At 35.1% G+C, this 21,373-nt stretch overlaps 1 protein-coding gene across 3 annotated transcripts in view; it reads right to left on the reverse strand.

Moving 5' to 3' along the window:
- Nucleotides 1-21,373, reverse strand: part of LOC145663236 (uncharacterized) — a 355,902-nt gene that overhangs the window by 329,403 nt on the left and 5,126 nt on the right. For 2 of the 3 annotated variants that reach the window (XM_081729614.1, XM_081729609.1), the window contains exon 2: nucleotides 19,282-19,834. In XM_081729614.1, the coding sequence (XP_081585740.1) occupies nucleotides 19,282-19,769 (488 nt within the window). In that variant the 5' untranslated portion in view covers nucleotides 19,770-19,834. Of the gene's footprint in view, nucleotides 1-19,281; nucleotides 19,835-21,373 lie in introns of those variants that run through there. The other variant, XM_081729611.1, reaches the window with a different exon arrangement.

Genomic DNA, 21,373 nt, shown 5'->3' on the forward strand with positions numbered 1-21,373 from the left:
TGGGTCAGTGGGTCATGGGTGAAGGTTTCATTCACCAACGCCATCTCTAGCTTAACTGGTTTGGGTTCGGTTTAAACTTGAAACAGAAAGTGTAATTTTATTTCAGAAAACGAACAGTAATTTCGTTCAGTTTTGTTTGAAAACAGACACTATATTGCCACTTTTAAGAATATCTGTATATATTTTGAAAAGTTCCAAACGATATATAATGGTTTCGTTTTAGGTTAAGGTACTATGAGTCTGCTATTTCACTTTTGAATGGAATTACGATTCCCCAAATTTTTTCTGTATATATATTTTTTTCTGAAAACACGTTAATGAGCAATAGAAATATTGCTAGAGTGTTATAACCATCGTGAAACACTCAAGTCATTATTGTTTTTTACATGAAAAGTAAAATGGGCGTGTGTGTGTGACGATAAATGCAACACTCTGAATTCCGAAAAATTGAAGAAATTTGTTATGCATCACATTATAAAAGACAGGAAGCTGAACTGTTTGAAATAAATTATTTAATATGTTGAACGCCTACTTTTATGTGGCATTTTATTACGTTACGTTCATTCAAATGGGTATCATAAAGACGGGAAAAGGATTAAATTTGTACGTCAAAAATTATAATCTGACTGGTCTCTCTTGTTAGAAAAAGGGCAGGTGGCACACTAGCTTTGTTACTTTAAAAAATTGTCTTGTGCAGCAGTGTTTTCGGAAATACAACATTCAAGAGAGAGAAGACGAACAATCTGCATATTATACCTCAGTACAGAAATTTGACATCAACCTAATCTGGCATTAGCTAAAGAAATGGCTGAATCGATTGAAATTAAATTTTATACTGCACTTAGCCATTTACTGTATCTCATTTAGAAAACTTTTTTCCTTTCTTACGTTACTGCCACTAGAATGAAGATCCTACGAGTAACAGAACAATTTAAATTTTACGTATCTGATGAGTGGCTCATGTTTAGGAGGTGAAATTTGTCATTAAAAAAATCATTAATCAATACCAGTGAGTAAGTGATCTACGCCTTACGAGACGAAAACGGGCAACTTCCGCAAATGTCTTAATACATAAATTTACCATATGATATAAAATTAATATGCAATGTACAGAACTCCAAAACGCATTGTCTGAAGCACTCAAGTGATCACAATTTTGCTAGCATACAAGAAATTTGAGGAAACCTACGTTTTCAAGTAGATAATGTGAAATTAAGCTGTAAACTTCAAATCAATTTATAGACTTCTTTAGCTCCTTCAGTGTGGGTGGCGAGTTAACTCGTGTCTTCAAAACGCACCTGTTGTGCGGATGGCGTATATATACGCTTTCATTTTGCTTTGGTTATTTTGTGTTGCGTATGGCGAATATACTTGCCCATAGTATGAGTAATGTTATCCCGACAATATTTAGCGAGTTTGCGTTCAGCTGATTTTAATTGTTGCTTAATTAAAAGAAGAAGAGGAAAAAGAAAGAAATTAAAATAGAGTTTGGGCTTCGTCAAATACAGTTTTCATTCTTTGTTTTGTTTGAGAGCAGACAGCACAGTAATGGTTTCAAAACGATATTTCAACGATGCTGACATGGAGGAAGAGTTATCAATTAGTGATTTTGATGTAAGTGATTTTGAAACAGATTTAAAATCAACATCCAAAGTTCTCAAAAAAACTACACTTTTTACAGCGGTTCGCATCTGAAAATTACGCACTGAAGGGGTTAGATGTTTTAACAAGAGCAACGTCAAAAACAGCAAAAAAGCTTCTAGTATACCACTTAAAAACTACTTACAGGGAAACAAAGTATTTTCATCATTTCTCTTTCAAGCAACGCCTTTATCCTTTTCGAACGTGCTTCTTTACTTATATGGAGAAGTATATCCTCGTACTTTTTGGGAAAAAATATTGAAGAATCACTATTTCTTCCTCCGTAATTCACATTAATATTACCTGTTTCATTCTCGCGTTACTACAATACAATACTCACGGAACAACACTTATGTACACTCTTCACTAAGTATATCTACGTACTTTTGACGGCGTTAAACCTAATATACCCTCTTTAAACACAAACTTGGAGGAATAAAAATTACATAACACTATATGTCTAATGTCATGAACACTGGACATTTATAAACCCTTACAACGTAAAAATTACAAAATAATAATAATAATAATAACTAATATTTAAAATAAATTATGAAGAAAATTTTTTCCCGACTTTACCATTGCATTTCGAAGAAAATATACATTTTATTTATACTATCTCAGTCAAAGTCTATTTTCTTCGCATAAATGGGTCTTGAAACTAGTCCATATCTCATTAAAGTACGAGTTAAGATCAAGATCCTGCACAAATCGTGAACCAGGGACAATAAGCATAAGCTTGCTCCCGGTTCAATTTACTGAACGATCTGTAAAAATTTCGAAGTTGAAGTTAAGCAATGTTTTTCTGCACATTCTGATGCAGAGGTAGCACCCTCGTGATCAGGTGTTTGTTTCGCTGGTTACAAGCCGGTACAAGATAGTGCGCACACGTTCGAGGAATTGTGAATGAGAGTCAATTATTTGCAAAAAAAGTGACCATCATTTGAAGTTTTCATAGTAACTTTCACTGTGTAATTTTAGCAGCAAATATTAAAGGCTCAAAAAGTAAAATATTTACTTCTCTTTAAATTTTAGTATACATTTAAAATATAGGAAAACTCATTCACTCAGTGATTAACCAAACCCGAAGTGCCACACATCATATATTTAACTTCTCAACTGGATACCATCCTGCATTAAACCATGCCAACTTGGATTAATATCAGCCATACGCATTTCTCCAGACGACACCCTAGTCAGTTTTAATGTGGTCTCTCTGTTTACCAGAGTCCCAGTATAAGACACGTTACATTTAATCAGTGAGCATTTTTCGCCAAGGACTGTTATTTATTCAAGATCACAATAACTTCCACATATTTCCTCTTCGACGGACAGTACTATGAACAAACGGACGACGTTGCCATGGGATTACCAGTGGCAAACTTTTTCATGGAAAGCTTCGAATAGAAAGCGCGAGAATCAGCACCATTAAAGACAACGTGTTTCTATAGATATGTTGAAGATACCTTTGTCATCTGGCCTCGTGGGAGAAATGCATTGCAATCGTTCCTTGAATTTCTCAACAATCAACGCAGCAACATCAAGTTTATCATGGGAATAGAAACAGAAAGCTGCATACAATTTCTAAACATCCTCATTCGTCGCAAACCTGATGGAAGTCTGGGCCACAATGTTTACAGAAAACTTACCCAGATTGAACTTTATCTTAATAGAAAAAGCTTTCACAATACACCAAAGCGCAATACAATCATTAGCACGCTTGCGCTTAGAGCAAAATCATCTCGGACCAAGAAAACTTCTCCAGTTAACTTGCACATCTCATGAAGACCATACTGGAGAATGGATACAAGGAAGATGACATTCGATTGGTCCTAAAAAGGACCTCTTCCAGTAAAGAAAACACTTCAGAATTTGAAGATCCAGTCAACATGGCAGTCCTGCAATACACTGGGAAACTTTCTGGAAAAATTGCAAGAAACATAAAGAGACACATCAAAATCATACACAAACCGCCTAACCTAACATAACATACTCCGTCCAGATAAAGACGATTTGGGTCTTAAAACACCAGGAATATACTGCATTCCCTGCGAATGCGGGAAAACTTACATAGTACAAACAGGACGAACAATAGAATATCGATGCAAGGAGCGTGAGAGACAAAGCTGTTTCATACGGAGAAATGAGCCCTGACGGAACACAGTACAACGGAAGTACAAAATTTTATTTTCAGACACGAAAATTATTTTAAAGAGCTGAAACCACTGGGATAGGATAATTAAACGATCTCTTGCTATAGTACAAGAACCAAACAATATCAACAGGGGTGCAGTATTTCAACTCACCCAGACATCGACACCAGTTATAAAGAAAGCATATATGAATACGACCAATCAGAGTCATAAATGCAAAATTGCAAGAAATAAAATTTCAAATTCTAATCAATTTCTGTCATCAATAAAATAATAACCAATTGAACGTATAATACACATTCTAAATTTGGCACAATTAGCCGGCATCCCACGTAGGAAGGCCAACTAGTTTGGAAACGAACAAAAAATTTTCCTTTTCATATCATCATAACGAATCGATAAAATTAAAATTATAATATTAGGAGCTAAAAAACGAAACTGAACAACGAGAAACAGAAGAAAAATAGAGAAAAACATTTCATTTGTCGTAGGACTGTTAGAAGATGGAATACTTAATACCTAATCGTAAGCGTTCCAGTCGAGAAGTTTTCTATCTATTCTTAGTAGTTATGAATCATCAGGGCTTGAACGCATAGGGTAATATTGTGTTAAATATAGGTGGGTTACACGTTCAACTAGTTATTAGAGAATCCACCGAAATGCCATCAATACAATGATAATAGCCAACAGAGAGCTTAAAACATCCCAGTGTAAGGAGTTCGAGAATTCTATCCGAAACATTAGACATTACTCATCGCTACTGTAACGTGTAATCTTAATATTATACTTCTATTGAACATTTTAAATCCGACATAAAGAAAATATTAGAAAATAGTCAAACATTTCATTACAATACATTTCATATTTGAAAAGGTGATGTGGTATCCGAAAAGCATCAATCAATAAAACCTTCATCCATGTAACACTCACTACTTCACACCACGATCCACTAAGCCCACTATATACTACCATGAGCAAAATAAATTACGCGTCTCTGTATTTTGAATTTTTTTTAAAAATATCTCTGTTTTCTTTATATGTTCGAAATTTCGGAAGTTTTCCCCAGCAGGACAGGTTCATAACAAACCCGTTTTTAATATTTGTGTTAGATATTAGCTTAAAATAAATAAATTAGAAGCAAAAAACATTAAATCGACAGAAATCTCGAGAATTACCAACTCTGCTAAAGTGGGAAATTTTCAAGAACGCGAGGGAATTCTGCAGTTCAACACGAAGCAGCAACATCTATGTCACTGAGAGAAATGTGGATAAAATCTACAAACGAAACTTTTAACGAAATATTTCTAATATGTCTTATTTCGTGCATTATCTGCAAACTCCAAATATATGAATATATGCCAAGTATTAACGTAAAGATAGAGCAAAAAGTGGAAATTGTCTATGGAAAAGGACGAATTGGTAGCGCGACCGTAATGAAAAATCGTCTTTACCGTAGAACAGGGTCAGTTCATGTAAGGAAACAAATAGCTCAGTTAGTTAAAGCAACTAGTCTGTTAGCCAAAGGGAGCGAGTTCGAATCCAGATGGAAGTGACGTTGTAATTTTTATTATTATGGTTATTTCATTTTTTATGTGGGAAAGAATCAAATTGTAACATATGTGTAAAATTCATGACGATACCCAAAAAAGAAAAAATGTCGTTGTCGCACTTGCATTAGCATCCCTAATTTTGTTTGCAAAAAGTTTAGTAATTATTTCCCCTGTGCTCACTCCTCACTATACGTAATGCTTGCTGGCGCGTTGTTTCCCAGTAAATGTTAATCCTAATTTAAAGAATTTTATAAATTTTCACAACATTTCTCACTAGATAGTCTTCTATCTACTTGTTTGGATATTTTGATAACAGATTTCTCTATTAAGGGCCAATCCTACCATCTTCTGATATCTGTCTGATATAAATATCCTCCTGACATATTTCCGATAAGTGTTCTACAATGTCCTGATAACAATCAGGTGGCTGATAAACCCTATCAGCTGGTTGGTACTTTGACAGGAAGTTCAATTGCCTGTTAACAGCTATCAGCTACTTGTTAGTTGTCGTGTAGTGAATCATGGACGAAATCGAAGAATTGTTGATGCTGTCAGAAGACGATGAGGAGATTGTTCAATATGTAGCGAGGCCTAGAAGACCATTTTAGTTCGAATATATGCCAATTTAGGGCCAATCCTACCATCTTCTGATATCTGTCTGATATAAATATCCTTCTGACATTTTTCCGATAAGTGTTCTACAATGTCCTGATAACAATCAGGTGACTGATAAACCCTATCAGCTGGTTGGTACTTTGACAGGAAGTTCAATTGCCTGTTAACAGCTATCAGCTACTTGTTAGTTGTCGTGTAGTGAATCATGGACGAAATCGAAGAATTGTTGATGGTGTCCGAGGACGATGAGGAGATTGTTCAATATATAGCGAGGCCTAGAAGACCATTTTATCTCGAATATATGCCAATTTATAACGATAAGTAGTACCCGTTGGCTACAAGTGCCCGCACCTAAGCGCCATGTAATTTATGTAGTTAGAAGATGAAGAAATATATTCTATATAAAATATAGAGTTTAATTATTGAAATTGAATGATATATAAAAACATATCTAAATTATTAATCTAATTTACATATTTTTAGAGGTGGAATATCAAATAAATGAATTAATTAAAAGCTCAGATTGTGTTATTACGTGTAGTATTATAAAATGTACCGGTAGTTTATTACTTAAGTTTGTGTTTGCCTTTACGATAGTGTACCCCTAGACAATAACGTGCATAACAAAAAATACCGGTACTTATTTCTGTTTCCCATGTTTTCAATAGGATAATTTAAACAAGCATACTGAAAACGCACTTGACGTTTCGATTGTTTTCAGTATGAGCAACAGAAAACCAACCAATCAAATGGTTCGTTAAAACCTTGCTTCGGGTTAACTATCTGACAGAGTATATATCAGGCACAGTATATTGTAGAACGAACCACGGGTTAAAGTAACTGACAACTTCCTGATATCTAATTCTGACTGATAGTAATCAAAAAGAATATCAGGATATTGTAGGACTGGCCCTTATAACGAAAAGTAGACCCGTTGGCTACAAGTGCCCGCACATAAGCGCCATGTAATTTGTATAGTTAGAAGATGAAGAAATATATTCTAAAAATATATAGAGTTTAATTATTGAAATTGAATGATATGTAAAAACATATCAAAATTATTAATCTAATTTACATATTTTTATAGGTGGAATATCAAATAAATGAATTAATTTAAAACTCAGATTGTGTTATCACATGTAGTATTATAAAATGGAGTGTAATATATAACGAAATTAACGTTATAAATTTTAGTATTGCTTCTTAGGTTGTAAGGACGAACAGCAATATTTCTATGTATATGGTACCAATGCATATGTAAGTGTAGCCTAAAAGGTGCACTTGTTTCAATTGTTTTCAGTATGAGCAACAGAAAACCAACCAATCAAATGATCCGTTAAAACCTTACTTCGGGTTAACTATCTGACAGAGTATATATCAGGCACAGTATATTGTAGAACGAACCACGGTTTAAAGTAACTGACAACTTCCTGATATCTAATTCTGACTGATAGTAATCAGAAAGAATATCAGGATATTGTAGGACTGGCCCTAAATGTTTAATTTGCCCTAGATGTTTAATTACGGAAAAGTTTTACAATGTATTTGTATTAAATTGAAATTGTTTTAATTTACCACATGAGATAAGTAGCTCGAAGGAGGAAAACTCAAGTAATTGATATTCTACGTAAAAGCTACCTATTGTAGAATGATGATACTTCTTGCCATCAGCACATAATCTTCACGTTAGAGAGTCAGACAGAAAAAAATTCTGATTTTTCCTCCCTATGATCACCCATCTTAAACCTCTACATTCCATTGTTCATCTCACAAAATTTCGGTGCTCCAAAAACATTCATATAATAATAATAATAATGATAATAATAATAATAATAATCCTGAATATGCCATCCTTACATAATGTAAGGATATCTTAGTTTCTTAGTTTAAATCTTAGATATCTTAGTCTAAAGTGCTTTCTTTAGTAATTATTTGAACAACCATGTAGGAGGGGGTACGGCGTTTTATTTTGCCCCTCTCATTTCAGTGCCCTTCCAACAGAAAGTAATTTCTGATAAGCAGGGTAGACAAAATGATTAAGAAATATATTTACAGCATCCTCTCCCCTTTCATGATTGGAATATCACGTAGCATTTTTTTATTCTACCAAAGATGGCCCTGTGCGGTTAGGGGTAGGTAACTAAAGAAATACCTAATATATTGCGCCCCTTGATTGTAATATTACCGCTTCTTTATTTTACGAGGGAGCCCCAACAAGGTGATAAAAAGAATAGGAAAAATGTCTATTGAATCCAGTGGCGGATCCAGCACAAACTTCTGGGGGGGGGGTAGTGAAAGATTCTTTAGATGATGTGAAGCTGTCACAAATTACCACTTAACTAAACTAAACATAATAGTGGGGAGAACTGGAACCCAGTCAGTTTAAATTGATGTACAAGTTTAATTTTTGGCTTCATATTAAACTTTTGGTTTCAAATGAGAATTTCAGTCCCAGTGGTCAAGGATCAAATCTCGTGGGGCTCTTCAGTGTAGGCTAATACGAGCCCCTTATGGGAAAAGGCAAAAATATTAAAATGTTTATAACGTTCGAATTTTTCGTCTATTTTAAAGAATTGTTGGGCTTCGTATTAAAGTGTTGATTTCAAATGGCAATTTCAGTCCGATGGAGAATGATGAAATCCTGGAGTCGGGGGGGCTCATCAGTATACTGTGCTACGCCTCCATTATGGGAAAAGGCAAAAATATGAAAAATGCTTATAACTTTCGAATTTTACGTCTATTTTAAAGAAATTATTGGCTTCATATTAGTCTTGGCTTCAAATGACAATTTCAGTCCTTGTGGACAATTATCAAATCTCAGATGGCTCTTCGGTGTAGGGGTTTCGGCTTCTTTATGGGACAAGATTCACGTAATTGATATTGCAAAATTGTTTTGTATACATTAGTGTAAACTTGCACCATTTGGTTAATTTTACCTTTTATATTTTGCAGATTTCAAATTCCAAGCATAGTTACTTCTCAAAGCTAAAAGGCACTTACTAGTTTCATTAAAAGAAAATGTCTTTTATGAAAAGTTGTCATGGAGTAGACGAACGAACAGGCACCCAAACATTGGTTGAGTCGCACGGTTGAAACTCGTTAAGCTCACTTCAATAATAATAATAATAATAATAATAATAATAATAATAATAATAATAATAATAATAATAATAGAGCATTCATGGGGTCCGTGGCTCGACTCCACTTTGCGCCAAGTGAAATTTGATGTAGACAAATACCGTGTGCATGGGTATGGATTTTCTTGGAATTTTCCATTTTCCTCCCACTTTCTTCATTTCATCATTTCATTCATCATCATTCTCCCTTAGCGTAGGTGCATAATCGTGCAACGTTAAACTAGATATTCCATTTAATTTTAATTTCAATAATAATAATAAACTATTAATTCAACTGAAAGAACTGTAATTTATGTTGACGGCAATTATCATAAATATGCAACCATTATAAAAACAATGCTTTGAGTAGAAAGATAATCCTTCCCAAGTGTTAACGAATGTGCACGAGATAAGACATGTCTCGAGAAAGAGACGAGACGCGCTTTGTGACATCCAAAAGAAGACGTAACAAATGTCTTGGACACGAGATAGCTTTTAAAATGTCTCGTCTTGTCTGGAATGTCTCGAAAACAAAAGTCTAAGTTTTAAAATTATTTTTAAAGATCTATTCTCTCAAAAGTAGCTCTCTGCCTTAAAATAAATAACGGCATTTGTGATTTTTTAAAAAAATAAACAATGTCTAAAGTTAATAGTTAACTTTTCGAAAAGAAGCTTCATTAAGGGTGAACCTGAAAGATGTCCACAAACTTCGGGAGATGATTCGTGACATCAAAAGGAGACATATAGCCCTCTTGCAGTTTTCGAGTTCAGCTTCGTTGTCGAGATACAGGGTTGCCAACTGGTCGTGTTTGAGAAATTCACTAGAAATAAATTCAACTCCAAGAATAAGCTACTACAGGTCAATTGACTTATACCATGCTGCAAGGTTAAATATTTGTTTATGAAGTGTGTACAAAATTTGCCAGTGTCCTTTCTGAGAACATCGTCGAGAAAAAGTCACCTCCAAGAATAAAGTACCCCTCGTAAATTTTTCTAAGAGAAATATCTGATACTGCAATATAGGGGTGTTAATTAAATATTGATTAATGAAAAATAAACAAAATTGTTAAAACCATTTTGGAGAAAATAGCTTTTTTCGATTTTCGGCTGTTAGGAAACCACACTTATTTTAGGCGGTAGGAAAAAATGGGAAAATCTCCTGTAGGAATACTATGTAAACCCTAAGTTTAAAATTTGGTGTAGATACGTTGAACGGTATAGCCTCTAGGCGAGTGCACAGAAAAGTGTACCGAACGGACGGACCGGAAGGACGGGTATCGTAAAATCACATTTTCGGTATGTAGACGCCATGAAGTATGTCAATCCGTTGAAATCTGAATTTGATATACTATTTTCACAATCACCATAATTTCTTCTCTCTTTTGTCGCTCGATAAAGAAAAGCTTGAGTTTAGCACAAAAAGCTAGGGTGTTTACCAAAAAATATTCAATTGCAGGGCCACCGCACTAAACTTTTTCAATTCAATTTCTTAACTGTGTTAGACCGCAGTTGTTACTGAAGTGTGTATTTGGATAATACGAAAAAAAATATCGTATTATTCAAATACATCGAATGTCAGATTATCGAATAAAAAACTTCGATTGAAGAAAATCCACACTACAAAACTAACACTTTGAGCACATTTTCATTAGACATATAATAGAGCAATTAATGCAATAATTGTTTATGAAATATGAAAAAATCAAATGAGTCATTTTCGAGAAAGTCGTTCAAAAAGAACACGTCAGAAGTAACCTACCTCTTGTGAATTGTTTCGAACAATGAGTTAAGATATACTTTTCCTTATTAATGAAATATTTATTTGCGAAATTTGAACAAAATCGCCTGTCGTTCGAGAAAATTGTTGGGAAAAACCTTGACCCCCAAAATAATCTATCCGTCGTAATTGTTTTTCATAGAAATGACTTATACTAAAATATAGGGTTATTAATGAAATATTTATTTATGAATTATCAACAAAATTGTCCACGTAAGTTTTGAGAAAATCGTGAGGGAAAAATAACTCTCCGAATAAACTATCTCTTGAGGATTCTTTCAGGGCAAGCGAGTTATTCCATATTATTAGGTTTTTAATGAAATATTTATTTCTGAGAACGAACAAAATTGCTTGATTCATTTTAGAGAAAACCGTGGAGGAAAAACACCCCCCAAGAGTAAACTACCCCTCGTATAGTTTTTTTTCAGGACAAACGAGTTTTGCCATATTGTTCGGTTATTAACGAAATATGTTTTTTTGAAATACGAATAAACTCTTTTGAGTCATTCTTGAGAAAATCGCCCAGACAACACACTCCACCAAGAATGAACTACCCCTCGCATTTTTTTAAGGACAAACGGGTTATTTATGCCATATTGTTGTTATTAATGAAATATTTATTTATGAAATATGAACGAAAACACTTGAGTCCATTTTGAGAAAATCACTGAGAAAAAACTCACCCCTAAGTATAAACTACCCCTTGTAGATTTTTCTCAGATAAATGTCTTATACCACAAATTAGGGTTGCTAATTAAATATTGATTTATAAAAAAAGAAAGAAAACAAGATTGTTAGAGCCAGTTATGAGAAAATATATTTTTTCTATTTTCATCGTACAGGAAACTACCCTTGTTTTGGGAGTAGGAGGGAAATAAAAGAAACTATAGGAAATACTATGAAAATCTTAAACTAAAATTTGGTGCAGATAAGTTGAACGGTTGGCCTCTAGGCGAGTGCACAGAAAAGTGTAGCGAACGGACGGACGAACAGATGGACATGTATCAAAAAATAACTTTTTCGGTATTAGGGGCTATAATACGTGTAAATTGGTTGAAATCTCAAATTTGATTTTTTTTCGATCACCATACTTTCTTCTCTCATTTGTCACTTCAAAGTAAAAGGAACTCAGAACTACAGATAAGAGGCACCTACTTTTACACATAGACCTTTATTGATTTAAAACTTTTTAGTTTGTCATTTCACTTCCAATTGAAAGGTTTTACCATGACTAACGGCATACCAATGACGAGACGGAAGTTTTGAGGAAGTAAATGCATTCAGAAGTCTAGACTACATTACGCCTATCAGCCTGATTTTACTTCTGCAATTGTTGACAGTTGTAATTTCGTCCAAACGCTACATGAAATAATTCTTGGTTGACGTCATTGTATTACTATTTTAGTATTGTTCTCTTCAGACTTGGTTGAAGTTTTGTCTTAACGGTTATACATTTTTTTCTTTATTTCATCGTTACACATAAGAATAAAATGTTCTGGTGAGTGGATAAATTCGAACCTACGAACATTGAGTTTTCATTCTTCCAACACTTTACCAATGGACCAAGCTTTGTCTTCACGTTAACGCACGGTTACAGGGTTTATTACGATTTAAATAAAATGGCTAGCTGTTAGAGGTTCCTGCCCAAATATTTCGATAAAAAATTTTCATTGCTTCGTAGATACGTAGAGCAATGTTTAGATACACATTTTAGGATAAAGCATTTTAGTGCATATAATAATTTCATGCCAGATAAAAGCTAGATAAGTTTTGATAAAATGTTTCATATGTAGTTCTCAATAATAGGCTTGCTGTTCGGGGTGAAGTTTCAAGGTTCAGCATTGACTAGCAGTTTTTGCTATTAATATCCCTTCTAACAATATTGGCAGTGGACAAAAGTTAGCCCGTGTTGAAGCTTTTTGCTCCTAATTTAATTATTTTACTTTATTACTTAACGAATATATTCAAAATTGTCAGCAGGCACGTATACAGTAATTTATTTCGGAAGGGGCCCGACTTCAATATTAGGATAAATTATAATAAAATTTTAAAATATAATTCCAAAAATTAGGCTAAATTTACAGAAAAGTTGGGATTTCAGAGGGGGTCCGGACCCCCTGTACCCACCCCTAAATGCGTCCTTGTTTGTCAGTAACGTTTCCTCATTTTGAAACCCTCAAAAACTTCGGATATATAAAGGGAAAAAGAGTTATTTTCGACAAAATATCACTTCAAGGAGACGCGACAGTTTTATTGCACATGGTGGTATCGAACGTTCACAAGGGCAAGAATTCCTTCCCTTTTATTCTTTTGCTATTGTGCTCTATCGAAAGGTTAGGTTTGTAAAATATTACTCTTACAAACAAGCGTGATTGGCAGATAGGAATACTGAACAGAACTCCACAGAAATGCATGCTGAACTTACGTTTATAGCTATCCTTTGGTGATTTGGCCTCAAGGTCAATCGAGTGGTTATTCAGTTCCGTCTCTGTTCTTGAGCCACGTTCGTATTACTTCGAACAGTTTTGCTAATGAAAAGCATGCCTCGTAATATAACAGACTTCTTTCGCGTAAGAAATCGAAACTCAGTTGGTCAGAGCAACTAGTCTGTACGAATTAGGTTGTTAGTTAGAGCCCAGTACGAGTAAGGGTTTTTATTACTATTGATTGTTTTTATCTTTTTTAGGTGAGGAAAAATCAAATTGTGACATCGCGATATCAAATGTATTTGGTTAGGTAACTTTGTCTCAGCTAAACTTTAAACATCAGTAACCATCGAAATTATTCCACTAACCGATCAGTCACTGAACATTTCAAACACGTCAAACCAGTGGCATAATATGAAGGTTAACCTCTCCTCCGCCGTCCTTAGTTATGCGTCCGTACTTTCAGGTGCGTGCCAAGGGCCGGGCGACTGCCCGGGGCGCCAAAAGGAGCCTCAAAAAATAAATTTTAGAACGTGTTTTCTACTGACGTTTTTGGTTTATATTCTTGTAAAGTAGTGGCAATTACATAACCACGGAAGAAGAGAGTTTCATAGTAATAAGGGGGCTGTATCGAAAAATGGAGAGATGGCATGCAGAATAAAGAGTGGCGGGGGTGTAAATATTGTTTGTTTGCTTGCTTGAGTTTAGCGTTCCACGGTTATGCCTTAATGGCCAAAGGAGATGTGGATACTAATTATAGTGGAATCTAAACCACTTTTACCGTTCAACAGTAATCCACCGGGAATTGGATCCGGTACCACAGAAAAATGAAACGAAATCTTTAAGTTTTACGTCCCACGGTTATGCCGGTTAGGCTAAAGGAGACGGCGATGATGAGAGATGAGTGAAATGGTGGAATGAAGAAAGTGGGAGGAAACGGGAGAACCCCGAGAAAACCCACGAGCGCGGTGTTTGTCCACCACAAAGTTCACTTGGCGGGGGCTGGGATCGAACCCGGGACCCCAAGCACCAGAGGTGAACGCTCTACCACTGAGCCACCGCCCCCCCCGGTACCACAGAAGGCAGGCGTGCTAGCCACAAGACCAAGCGGGGGGCGGGGAGTTCGTATTGTTTATAGCGGGCCATATTCTTTGTGAAGTTTTCCTAGGTAATGAATGTCTTTTTGAAAAATGGGTTTAAAATATTAAAAACACTATGATAAAATGTAAAATATAGGCTAGTACTAGGGGGAGGGCGCCAGAAAGTCACTTTGCCCGGGTGAAAATTTGGCCTGGTCCGCCCCTGCGTACTTTCTGTATATTTTTGGCTTTGCAGCTTGTGCGGTCCCCACGCCACAGGGTTGCGGGGGCGCTATTTACGCGTATGCTTCGAACGTAATTCAATAACTGCTTAAGAAATTCTACCATCAGCGTGGAAACGGGAATATATATTTTTCTAATAGTCCCATAGAACTTTCATTCAGAACGCCAGATACAATTAAGTAGGAGGATGATATGATGTTTCCTAAGTAAGTTCCTTTCAGAAAGTTTGCTATTTCTTTAACGGTGATGTAAATAATTATACTCATCGTTATTAGCCCGACACAAAACCATTCTGGACAAATCCCTCTAGAAAACTTTATTCTGCCTAATTTTATAAGCGACTCAACGGTGAAACACTTGTTAACGAAAGCAATGCTGTGTATACACTGCCTTGTTTCTGACAAAATATAAAGTGTTTTGTAATCTTTAGACACTTTTCCTATTCTTTTTGTCACCCTTGGTTATGTAGGGTGGCCTCGAACAAATAAAGAAGAGGTAATATTACAGTCAAGGGGCGCAATAAATATATTAGGTATTTCTTTTGTTACCTAACCATAACGGCCTAGGGTCGTCTTCAGTAGAATAAAAAATGTTACGTGATATTCCATTCACGAAGGAGGAAAGGTTACTTTAAATATATTTCTTATTCATTTTGTCTACTCTGCTTGTTAGAAATTATATACTTTCTGTTGGGACGGTGCTGAAAAGAGAGGGGGGGGAAATAAAACTTCGTGCCCACTCATAAATTTTAAATTTTGTTACATGGTTGCTCAAATTATTACTAAAGAAAGCACTTTAAACCAAGATATCTAAAGTTACATTATGTAAGGGTGGCATACTCAGGAATAATAATAATAATAATAATAATAATAATAATAATAATAATAAATGTCTTTGGAGAGCCGAAATTATGTGACACGAATCATTACATGTAAGCTTTAAGATGAGTGGTCATAGGAGAGGAAAAACAGGTTTTTTCTCTGTCTGACTAACGTAAAGATTATGTGCTGAAGTTAAGAATTCTACAATAGGTTGCTTTTACGTAGAATATCAGTTACTTCAGTTCTCCTCCTTCGGGCTACTTACCTCATGTGGTAAATTCAAAACAATTTCAATTTAAGACAAATACATGTAAAACTTTTCTGTAATTAAATATATATAGGGGAAATTAAACATTTAAGAGGAAAATCTGTTATCAAAGTGTCCAAAAAAGTAGATAGAAGACTATCAAGCGAGAAACATTGTGAAACTTTATAAAATTCTCCAAATTAGAATTAACATTTACTGAAAAACATTCGTTATGCACCAGTGAGCATGTAGTGAGTAGTGAGTACAGGGGAAATTATTACGAAACTGTTTGCAAACAAAAATTAGAGACACTAATGCAAGTGCGAAAACGGCTTTTTTTTTGGTAACGTCATGAGTTTTACACATATGTTACAATTTGATTTTTTCCCACATAAAAAATAAATAAAATAACCACAGTAATAAAAATTACAACGGCACTTCCATGGGGTTCGAACCCAATACCTTCGGCATACAGACTAGTTGCTTTAACTGAGCTACTTGTTTTCTTACGTGAACTGAACCTGTTCTACGGTAAAGACGATTTTTCATTACGATTGTGCTAAGAATTCGTCTTTTTCCATAGGTAATTTCCAGTATTTGCTCTATCTATACGTTAATACTTGGCATAGATTCATATATTTGTAGTTCGCTGATAATGCATGTAATAAGACACATTAGAAATGTTTCGTTAAAAGTTTCGTTTGTAGATCTAATCCACGTCTCTCTCAATGACATAGAAGTCGCTGCTTCGTGTTGAACTGCAGAATTCCCTCGCGTTCTTGAAAATTTCCCACTTTAGCAGAGTTGGTAATTCTCGAGATTTCTGTCGATTTAATGTTTTTTGCTTCTAATTTATTTATTTTAAGCTAATATCTAACACAAATATTAAAAACGAGTTTGTTATTAACCTGTCCTGCTGGGGAAACCTTCCGAAATTCCGAACATATAAAGAAAATGGAGATATTTTCAAAAAAACTTCAGAATAAAGAGACGCGTCATTTATTTTGCTCATGGCAGTACCTTAACCTTAGTAAATTACTATGATCTACCACTCTTAGCAACCACTGTGGTCAACCGTCACTTATTATGTTCGACGTCTAAGAAACACTTGATGAAAATGAGCATTATATATTATCATTTCTTATCTGTATTTATTTAAATGTAATACATGATTGAATTAAATTTTACGTGGTGAGAAGAAAGAAAACACAAAGAACTTTTCACATTTCGTTTCCAATCTGAATGTGAATCGATATGGCTAATTCCAAAACCTACCTTTCCTCTACAGTAACAGTACATCACGCCATTATGATATATGCAGGTTGAATATTGGTTATAGCTTGCCTAAAGGCAAGAGTCAAAACTGCATAAGTTTCAGTGAGGGTCAAATGAAGTCATTTCCTACATCAGTCAGTTACTGTAGCTAAAAGCCTTAAATATTTTCGTTCTTCATTCTCTGATTTTCTTGCACTTTCTATCAAAAGTAGTCTACTTGAAAATCTTAAAATTTTGAGTTAATAAAATTCTTACAGTCAATCACTGAAATAATTTAATGCTTACTTATTAAATAAGCGTACAACAGCACACATTATATTAATAGTGTGTTTGCCCCCATTTCATTAAAAAATTACAAAGTACCACTTTCAATATTTCTCATTAAACGGTTATGTGACTAATTATTATTAAAATAGAAAGAAAAAGCCCTAAAGTTATAACTTGATAACATTTCGTTATAGAATAGGTATTGATGTCTATACCTAAGCAAAATGAAGTATCGAAGTAATGTATTTCCTTGAAAAAGTTGAAAGAGAGTAGTTAAGTTTTCATAACTTCCTTCTCTTTGTAATGTTATCAAATCCTATCGATTTCAATTGAATTTTAATCCTCTTAGATTCTCTTACTTGGGCTACTTAACTGTCAACATTAATTTGTAGAATGGTTATTTTAAGTTTAAACATCCTATGTTTATGAACCCAGTCTAACGGAAAAGATGAAACGCATAACAATACCGCAATGAGGAAAGTGAGAATCACATCAGAACTCCAAGAAATCGAAGGAATCTATCGCGATTTGGGACAGAAACAGTAGTCCCAATGCCGGAAGTGATCACACTTCCAGTGAGCAAACTTAACCTCGTAACATGGTCAGTGTTCAAAGAACAAATGAAAGCGCTTTTTAACAGATCACATTATTTTGCTGCAAATGTCATACAAAAGTAACAAAAGAAAACCTTTTATCTATAAGCTTTGCCGACAGTACAGGTGCATATTATGAGACACTCCATCTAAAGATATAACCTTCTGAGAAACGAACTTTTACCAGTCAAGTTAATGAGACATATAATAAAATAGGCCACTTGTAAAAGAGGAAAAGGTTAATTTATGGTTGGTCTAGTAAGAGTTCGTTTGTGATACATCAATATTAAAGCAATCACAATAAGTGAAAGGATTCTGTAACGTTAACAATCTTAGAAAAAAAAAAAAAAACATGATAATTCCTTCCTGTGATCCACATTTGGTAGTTTTAATTACTAATGTGTTTTGTATATAAATTAATGTTACTGTTTCAAAACCGATATATAAATGAATATTAAAATATGATTTTTATATCATGAAAACTTTTTGAGTGAGAGGGGAAAGATATAAATAAGTCGACGAGGTACTGTTCCCTGTAATAGGAAAAAAAATACCGAATATTGACATTACTCAGAAGCGTATAAGTATTCAATCCTCATATTCAAGCCCAGGTGCAAGGTGGTTTATAGCAATTTATCATTATCTTTGCATAATTATCTCAGTGCCGAACTGTCTTACCTCTTACAACGCTGCGCATTAGGTTGAATTATTTGTGTTCAAACGTTTGCGATTTCAATAACACAGTTTAACCCTTATCCGGGCAACCGGGGCCTCCCAGGCCCAGTAGCTTCATTTTTTAAAAATTTTTTCAATAACCATACATATTTCGAAGACATAAAATACTGAATTCTTCTATCTTTCGTCGAAGTTAAAATCATGAACATATCGAGTTGGTAAAGCTTTATTTTTATAAAAAAAATTGAAAATCTTTTCCTGACGTAATCGGGCAACCGGGGCCTAGGAGGCCCCGTATAACTTTAGTGAAATTCCTGTCAAATATTAGATCAAATTGTCACATAATTATATATTGAACACGTGACTATTCTAACCTTTAGTCGGAACAGTATGCGGCAACAGACATTGAATTTTGAGTGTTCTGCACTTAAAATATATACTGGGCCTGACAGGCCCCGGTTGCCCGTTTACGTTACAAAAATGTCTGGACCGGATTTGCTATTCTGCTTGGTCGGCTTACAAAAGCGTGACACGAAGTTTCGCTACTTGACAAAAATATATACCGGTACATTTTAGACTAGTCTGAACAGTAAGTGACAATAGGCATTGATTTTGTGTATTCTGCACTTAAAATATATACTGGGCCTCACAGGCCCCGGTTGCCCGTTTACGTTACAAAAATGTCTTGCTCGGATAATGGTTAAGGTAAAGGAAAAAGGAATACTTAACGAAGTATTGCAAGTGTTGAAAAAAAATATTTATACACAACATATCCAAGGTGAAATAAACGAATTTAAACGTACCTCAGGGCCTGTGCATTGCTACCAAATTCTCGATTATTGTTTTCTTGAACATCCTCTTCGTCATCGTTCTTGTTTTCAATAGTGGCATACATGTGACTACTTGATCCTTCTGTGATGTTTCTAAGATCGGAAGGTGCTGGCCTGATGTTACTGCGAAAACGTTCGGCACTTGCAAATACATCAGCCGTTGGTAAGCGCTTTACCAAACATATTGCTTTCGAAGTTAGTTTCCAATCTGATATCGTTTCATCTTCATTCCTTTCTAAAGCGATATTCTCTCCTTCCGATGCACTTTCTCGTTTCTTATACTCCACACGTACTGCAAGAGGGTCTTTACGGTCATTAGTGTTACTAGTACATAGCTTATAATTACATTCTTCAAATGACTCATTTTCTGTTTTCATTTCAACTTTAATACGATTGTTTTCTGATTTTAATTCAATTTTAATACAGTCAAAGTTGAAATAATGTGAAGCCATTTCGGTCATACAGAACTGTTCACGTCGGAGATTTGAAACTTTCAGCAGTCAATGTTCGAGAAAAACCAATAGATCTGAAACCAATAAGAAAAATATTATTCGCTTTAACAAAATGTATGAATCGGGCCGGAAGGAAACAACGGTAACTGCAGCATCAGGTGAAATTTAGTAGTGGTTAGAATTGTTTATGGTCTACTGTGTTTCAAAGCAGTACTTTAAAATATCCGAAATTTTGCTACTACTTATACCAAAATAATGATATAGGGGAGGGTAGTCCACAGTGAGACATTTAAGTTTTCTCTGTAGCTTTTGGAGTTTGACGCCAGGTGTCTCGCTCAGTTGGAACCCTATCAGTTCGCAGTCAGTTGCTTAATCGGCTTGTGCATGGTGTGGACGAGTGAGGAAATACAGGTATTTTTTTTATTTTTTCACTTCTAAAGTTACGACTATTGTTGATTTAAGGCAATTGTTGCAAAATGCCGTCACGTTCCATTATATTATTGTGATGGTACAATTCAAAAGAGGCATGATTTGTTTCGGTTCACAGCGGGTGAAAGCAGTCACTCGCTTTTGTTAATTGAGTCGACTTGTTTTGTTAACCTTCTGAAAAGTACACACTGACGAGGGAACCTATCCAAGTGCAACTCTGACTTCGAGTCGAGACTATGGTCGTTGGATACCTTGTCCCAAAAGAACATAACACCAAAAGTGACACATTCTCGATCGCAACCGTTGCGGAGATATAAGTGTGAAAAGTTAGAAATTGAGCTCCATACTATACATTACAAAGTCAGCTTCCGGGTCAGATTTTTCGGAAACGGTAAGGTAAGGAAACGCAGCGAATACATATCAAATTAGTGTTGGGAGCCCACCACCTTTTGAATGAAAAAAATGTTGCCCCCGGGACACTCGCAGGGTCCCAGGCGGGGTCCAACTCAAAATTGGCAAATGGAACCGGGGGTCAAGTAGCATATTGTATGAAAGCTATTGTTAAATAAAAGAAGATAGAACAAATCTCAACTCTCTATGATGACCCTGTGCAAACGGGCAACTGGTCAAAATGTCAATACAACCTACATCAGACAATATATGGCCACTCTTCTAAATCCGTTAAGTTGAGATTTGTTTCGCCAGGTGAGTTTCGTGGTTTTCCGACAGCAGAACGTAAGAAAAACAATACTGGAAAAAGTTCTATTTAGACAGACACTTCGGAGTGAGCTCTACTCGAAAGCTAAATCCAGAAAACAAAATCAACAGGAACAAGAAAAAAAAAACACATTGCTTGTAACTTGCTTGACGAAACCGAAAGTGACCAACCTTCGATTAATGACAATATTGACACCATCCTGAGTGGTTCGGATGATGATAATGACGCGTCAGATCTTCTTTCAGAAAACTATCTAAGTGAATTCGCCGATTTAGATCGTGTGCCAGTTCCAAGTGATTTTGTTCTCGTGTGTTTCCCAAGGGATGTGTTCCATGTCGCCGGATTGTTAAATACATCAAGAAAAGGTGAATGTAGTTTCGTATTTAAGGAAAAGTGCCAAAGTGGATGCGTTTGTGAAGCCTATCGTAAAAGATATAGCAGTCGTTGGTCCATCTGATATTGCTAC

Source organism: Thermobia domestica, chromosome 10 (genome assembly GCF_964235325.1).
Source record: "Thermobia domestica chromosome 10, izTheDome1.hap1.1, whole genome shotgun sequence".
Classification (NCBI taxonomy): domain Eukaryota; kingdom Metazoa; phylum Arthropoda; class Insecta; order Zygentoma; family Lepismatidae; genus Thermobia; species Thermobia domestica.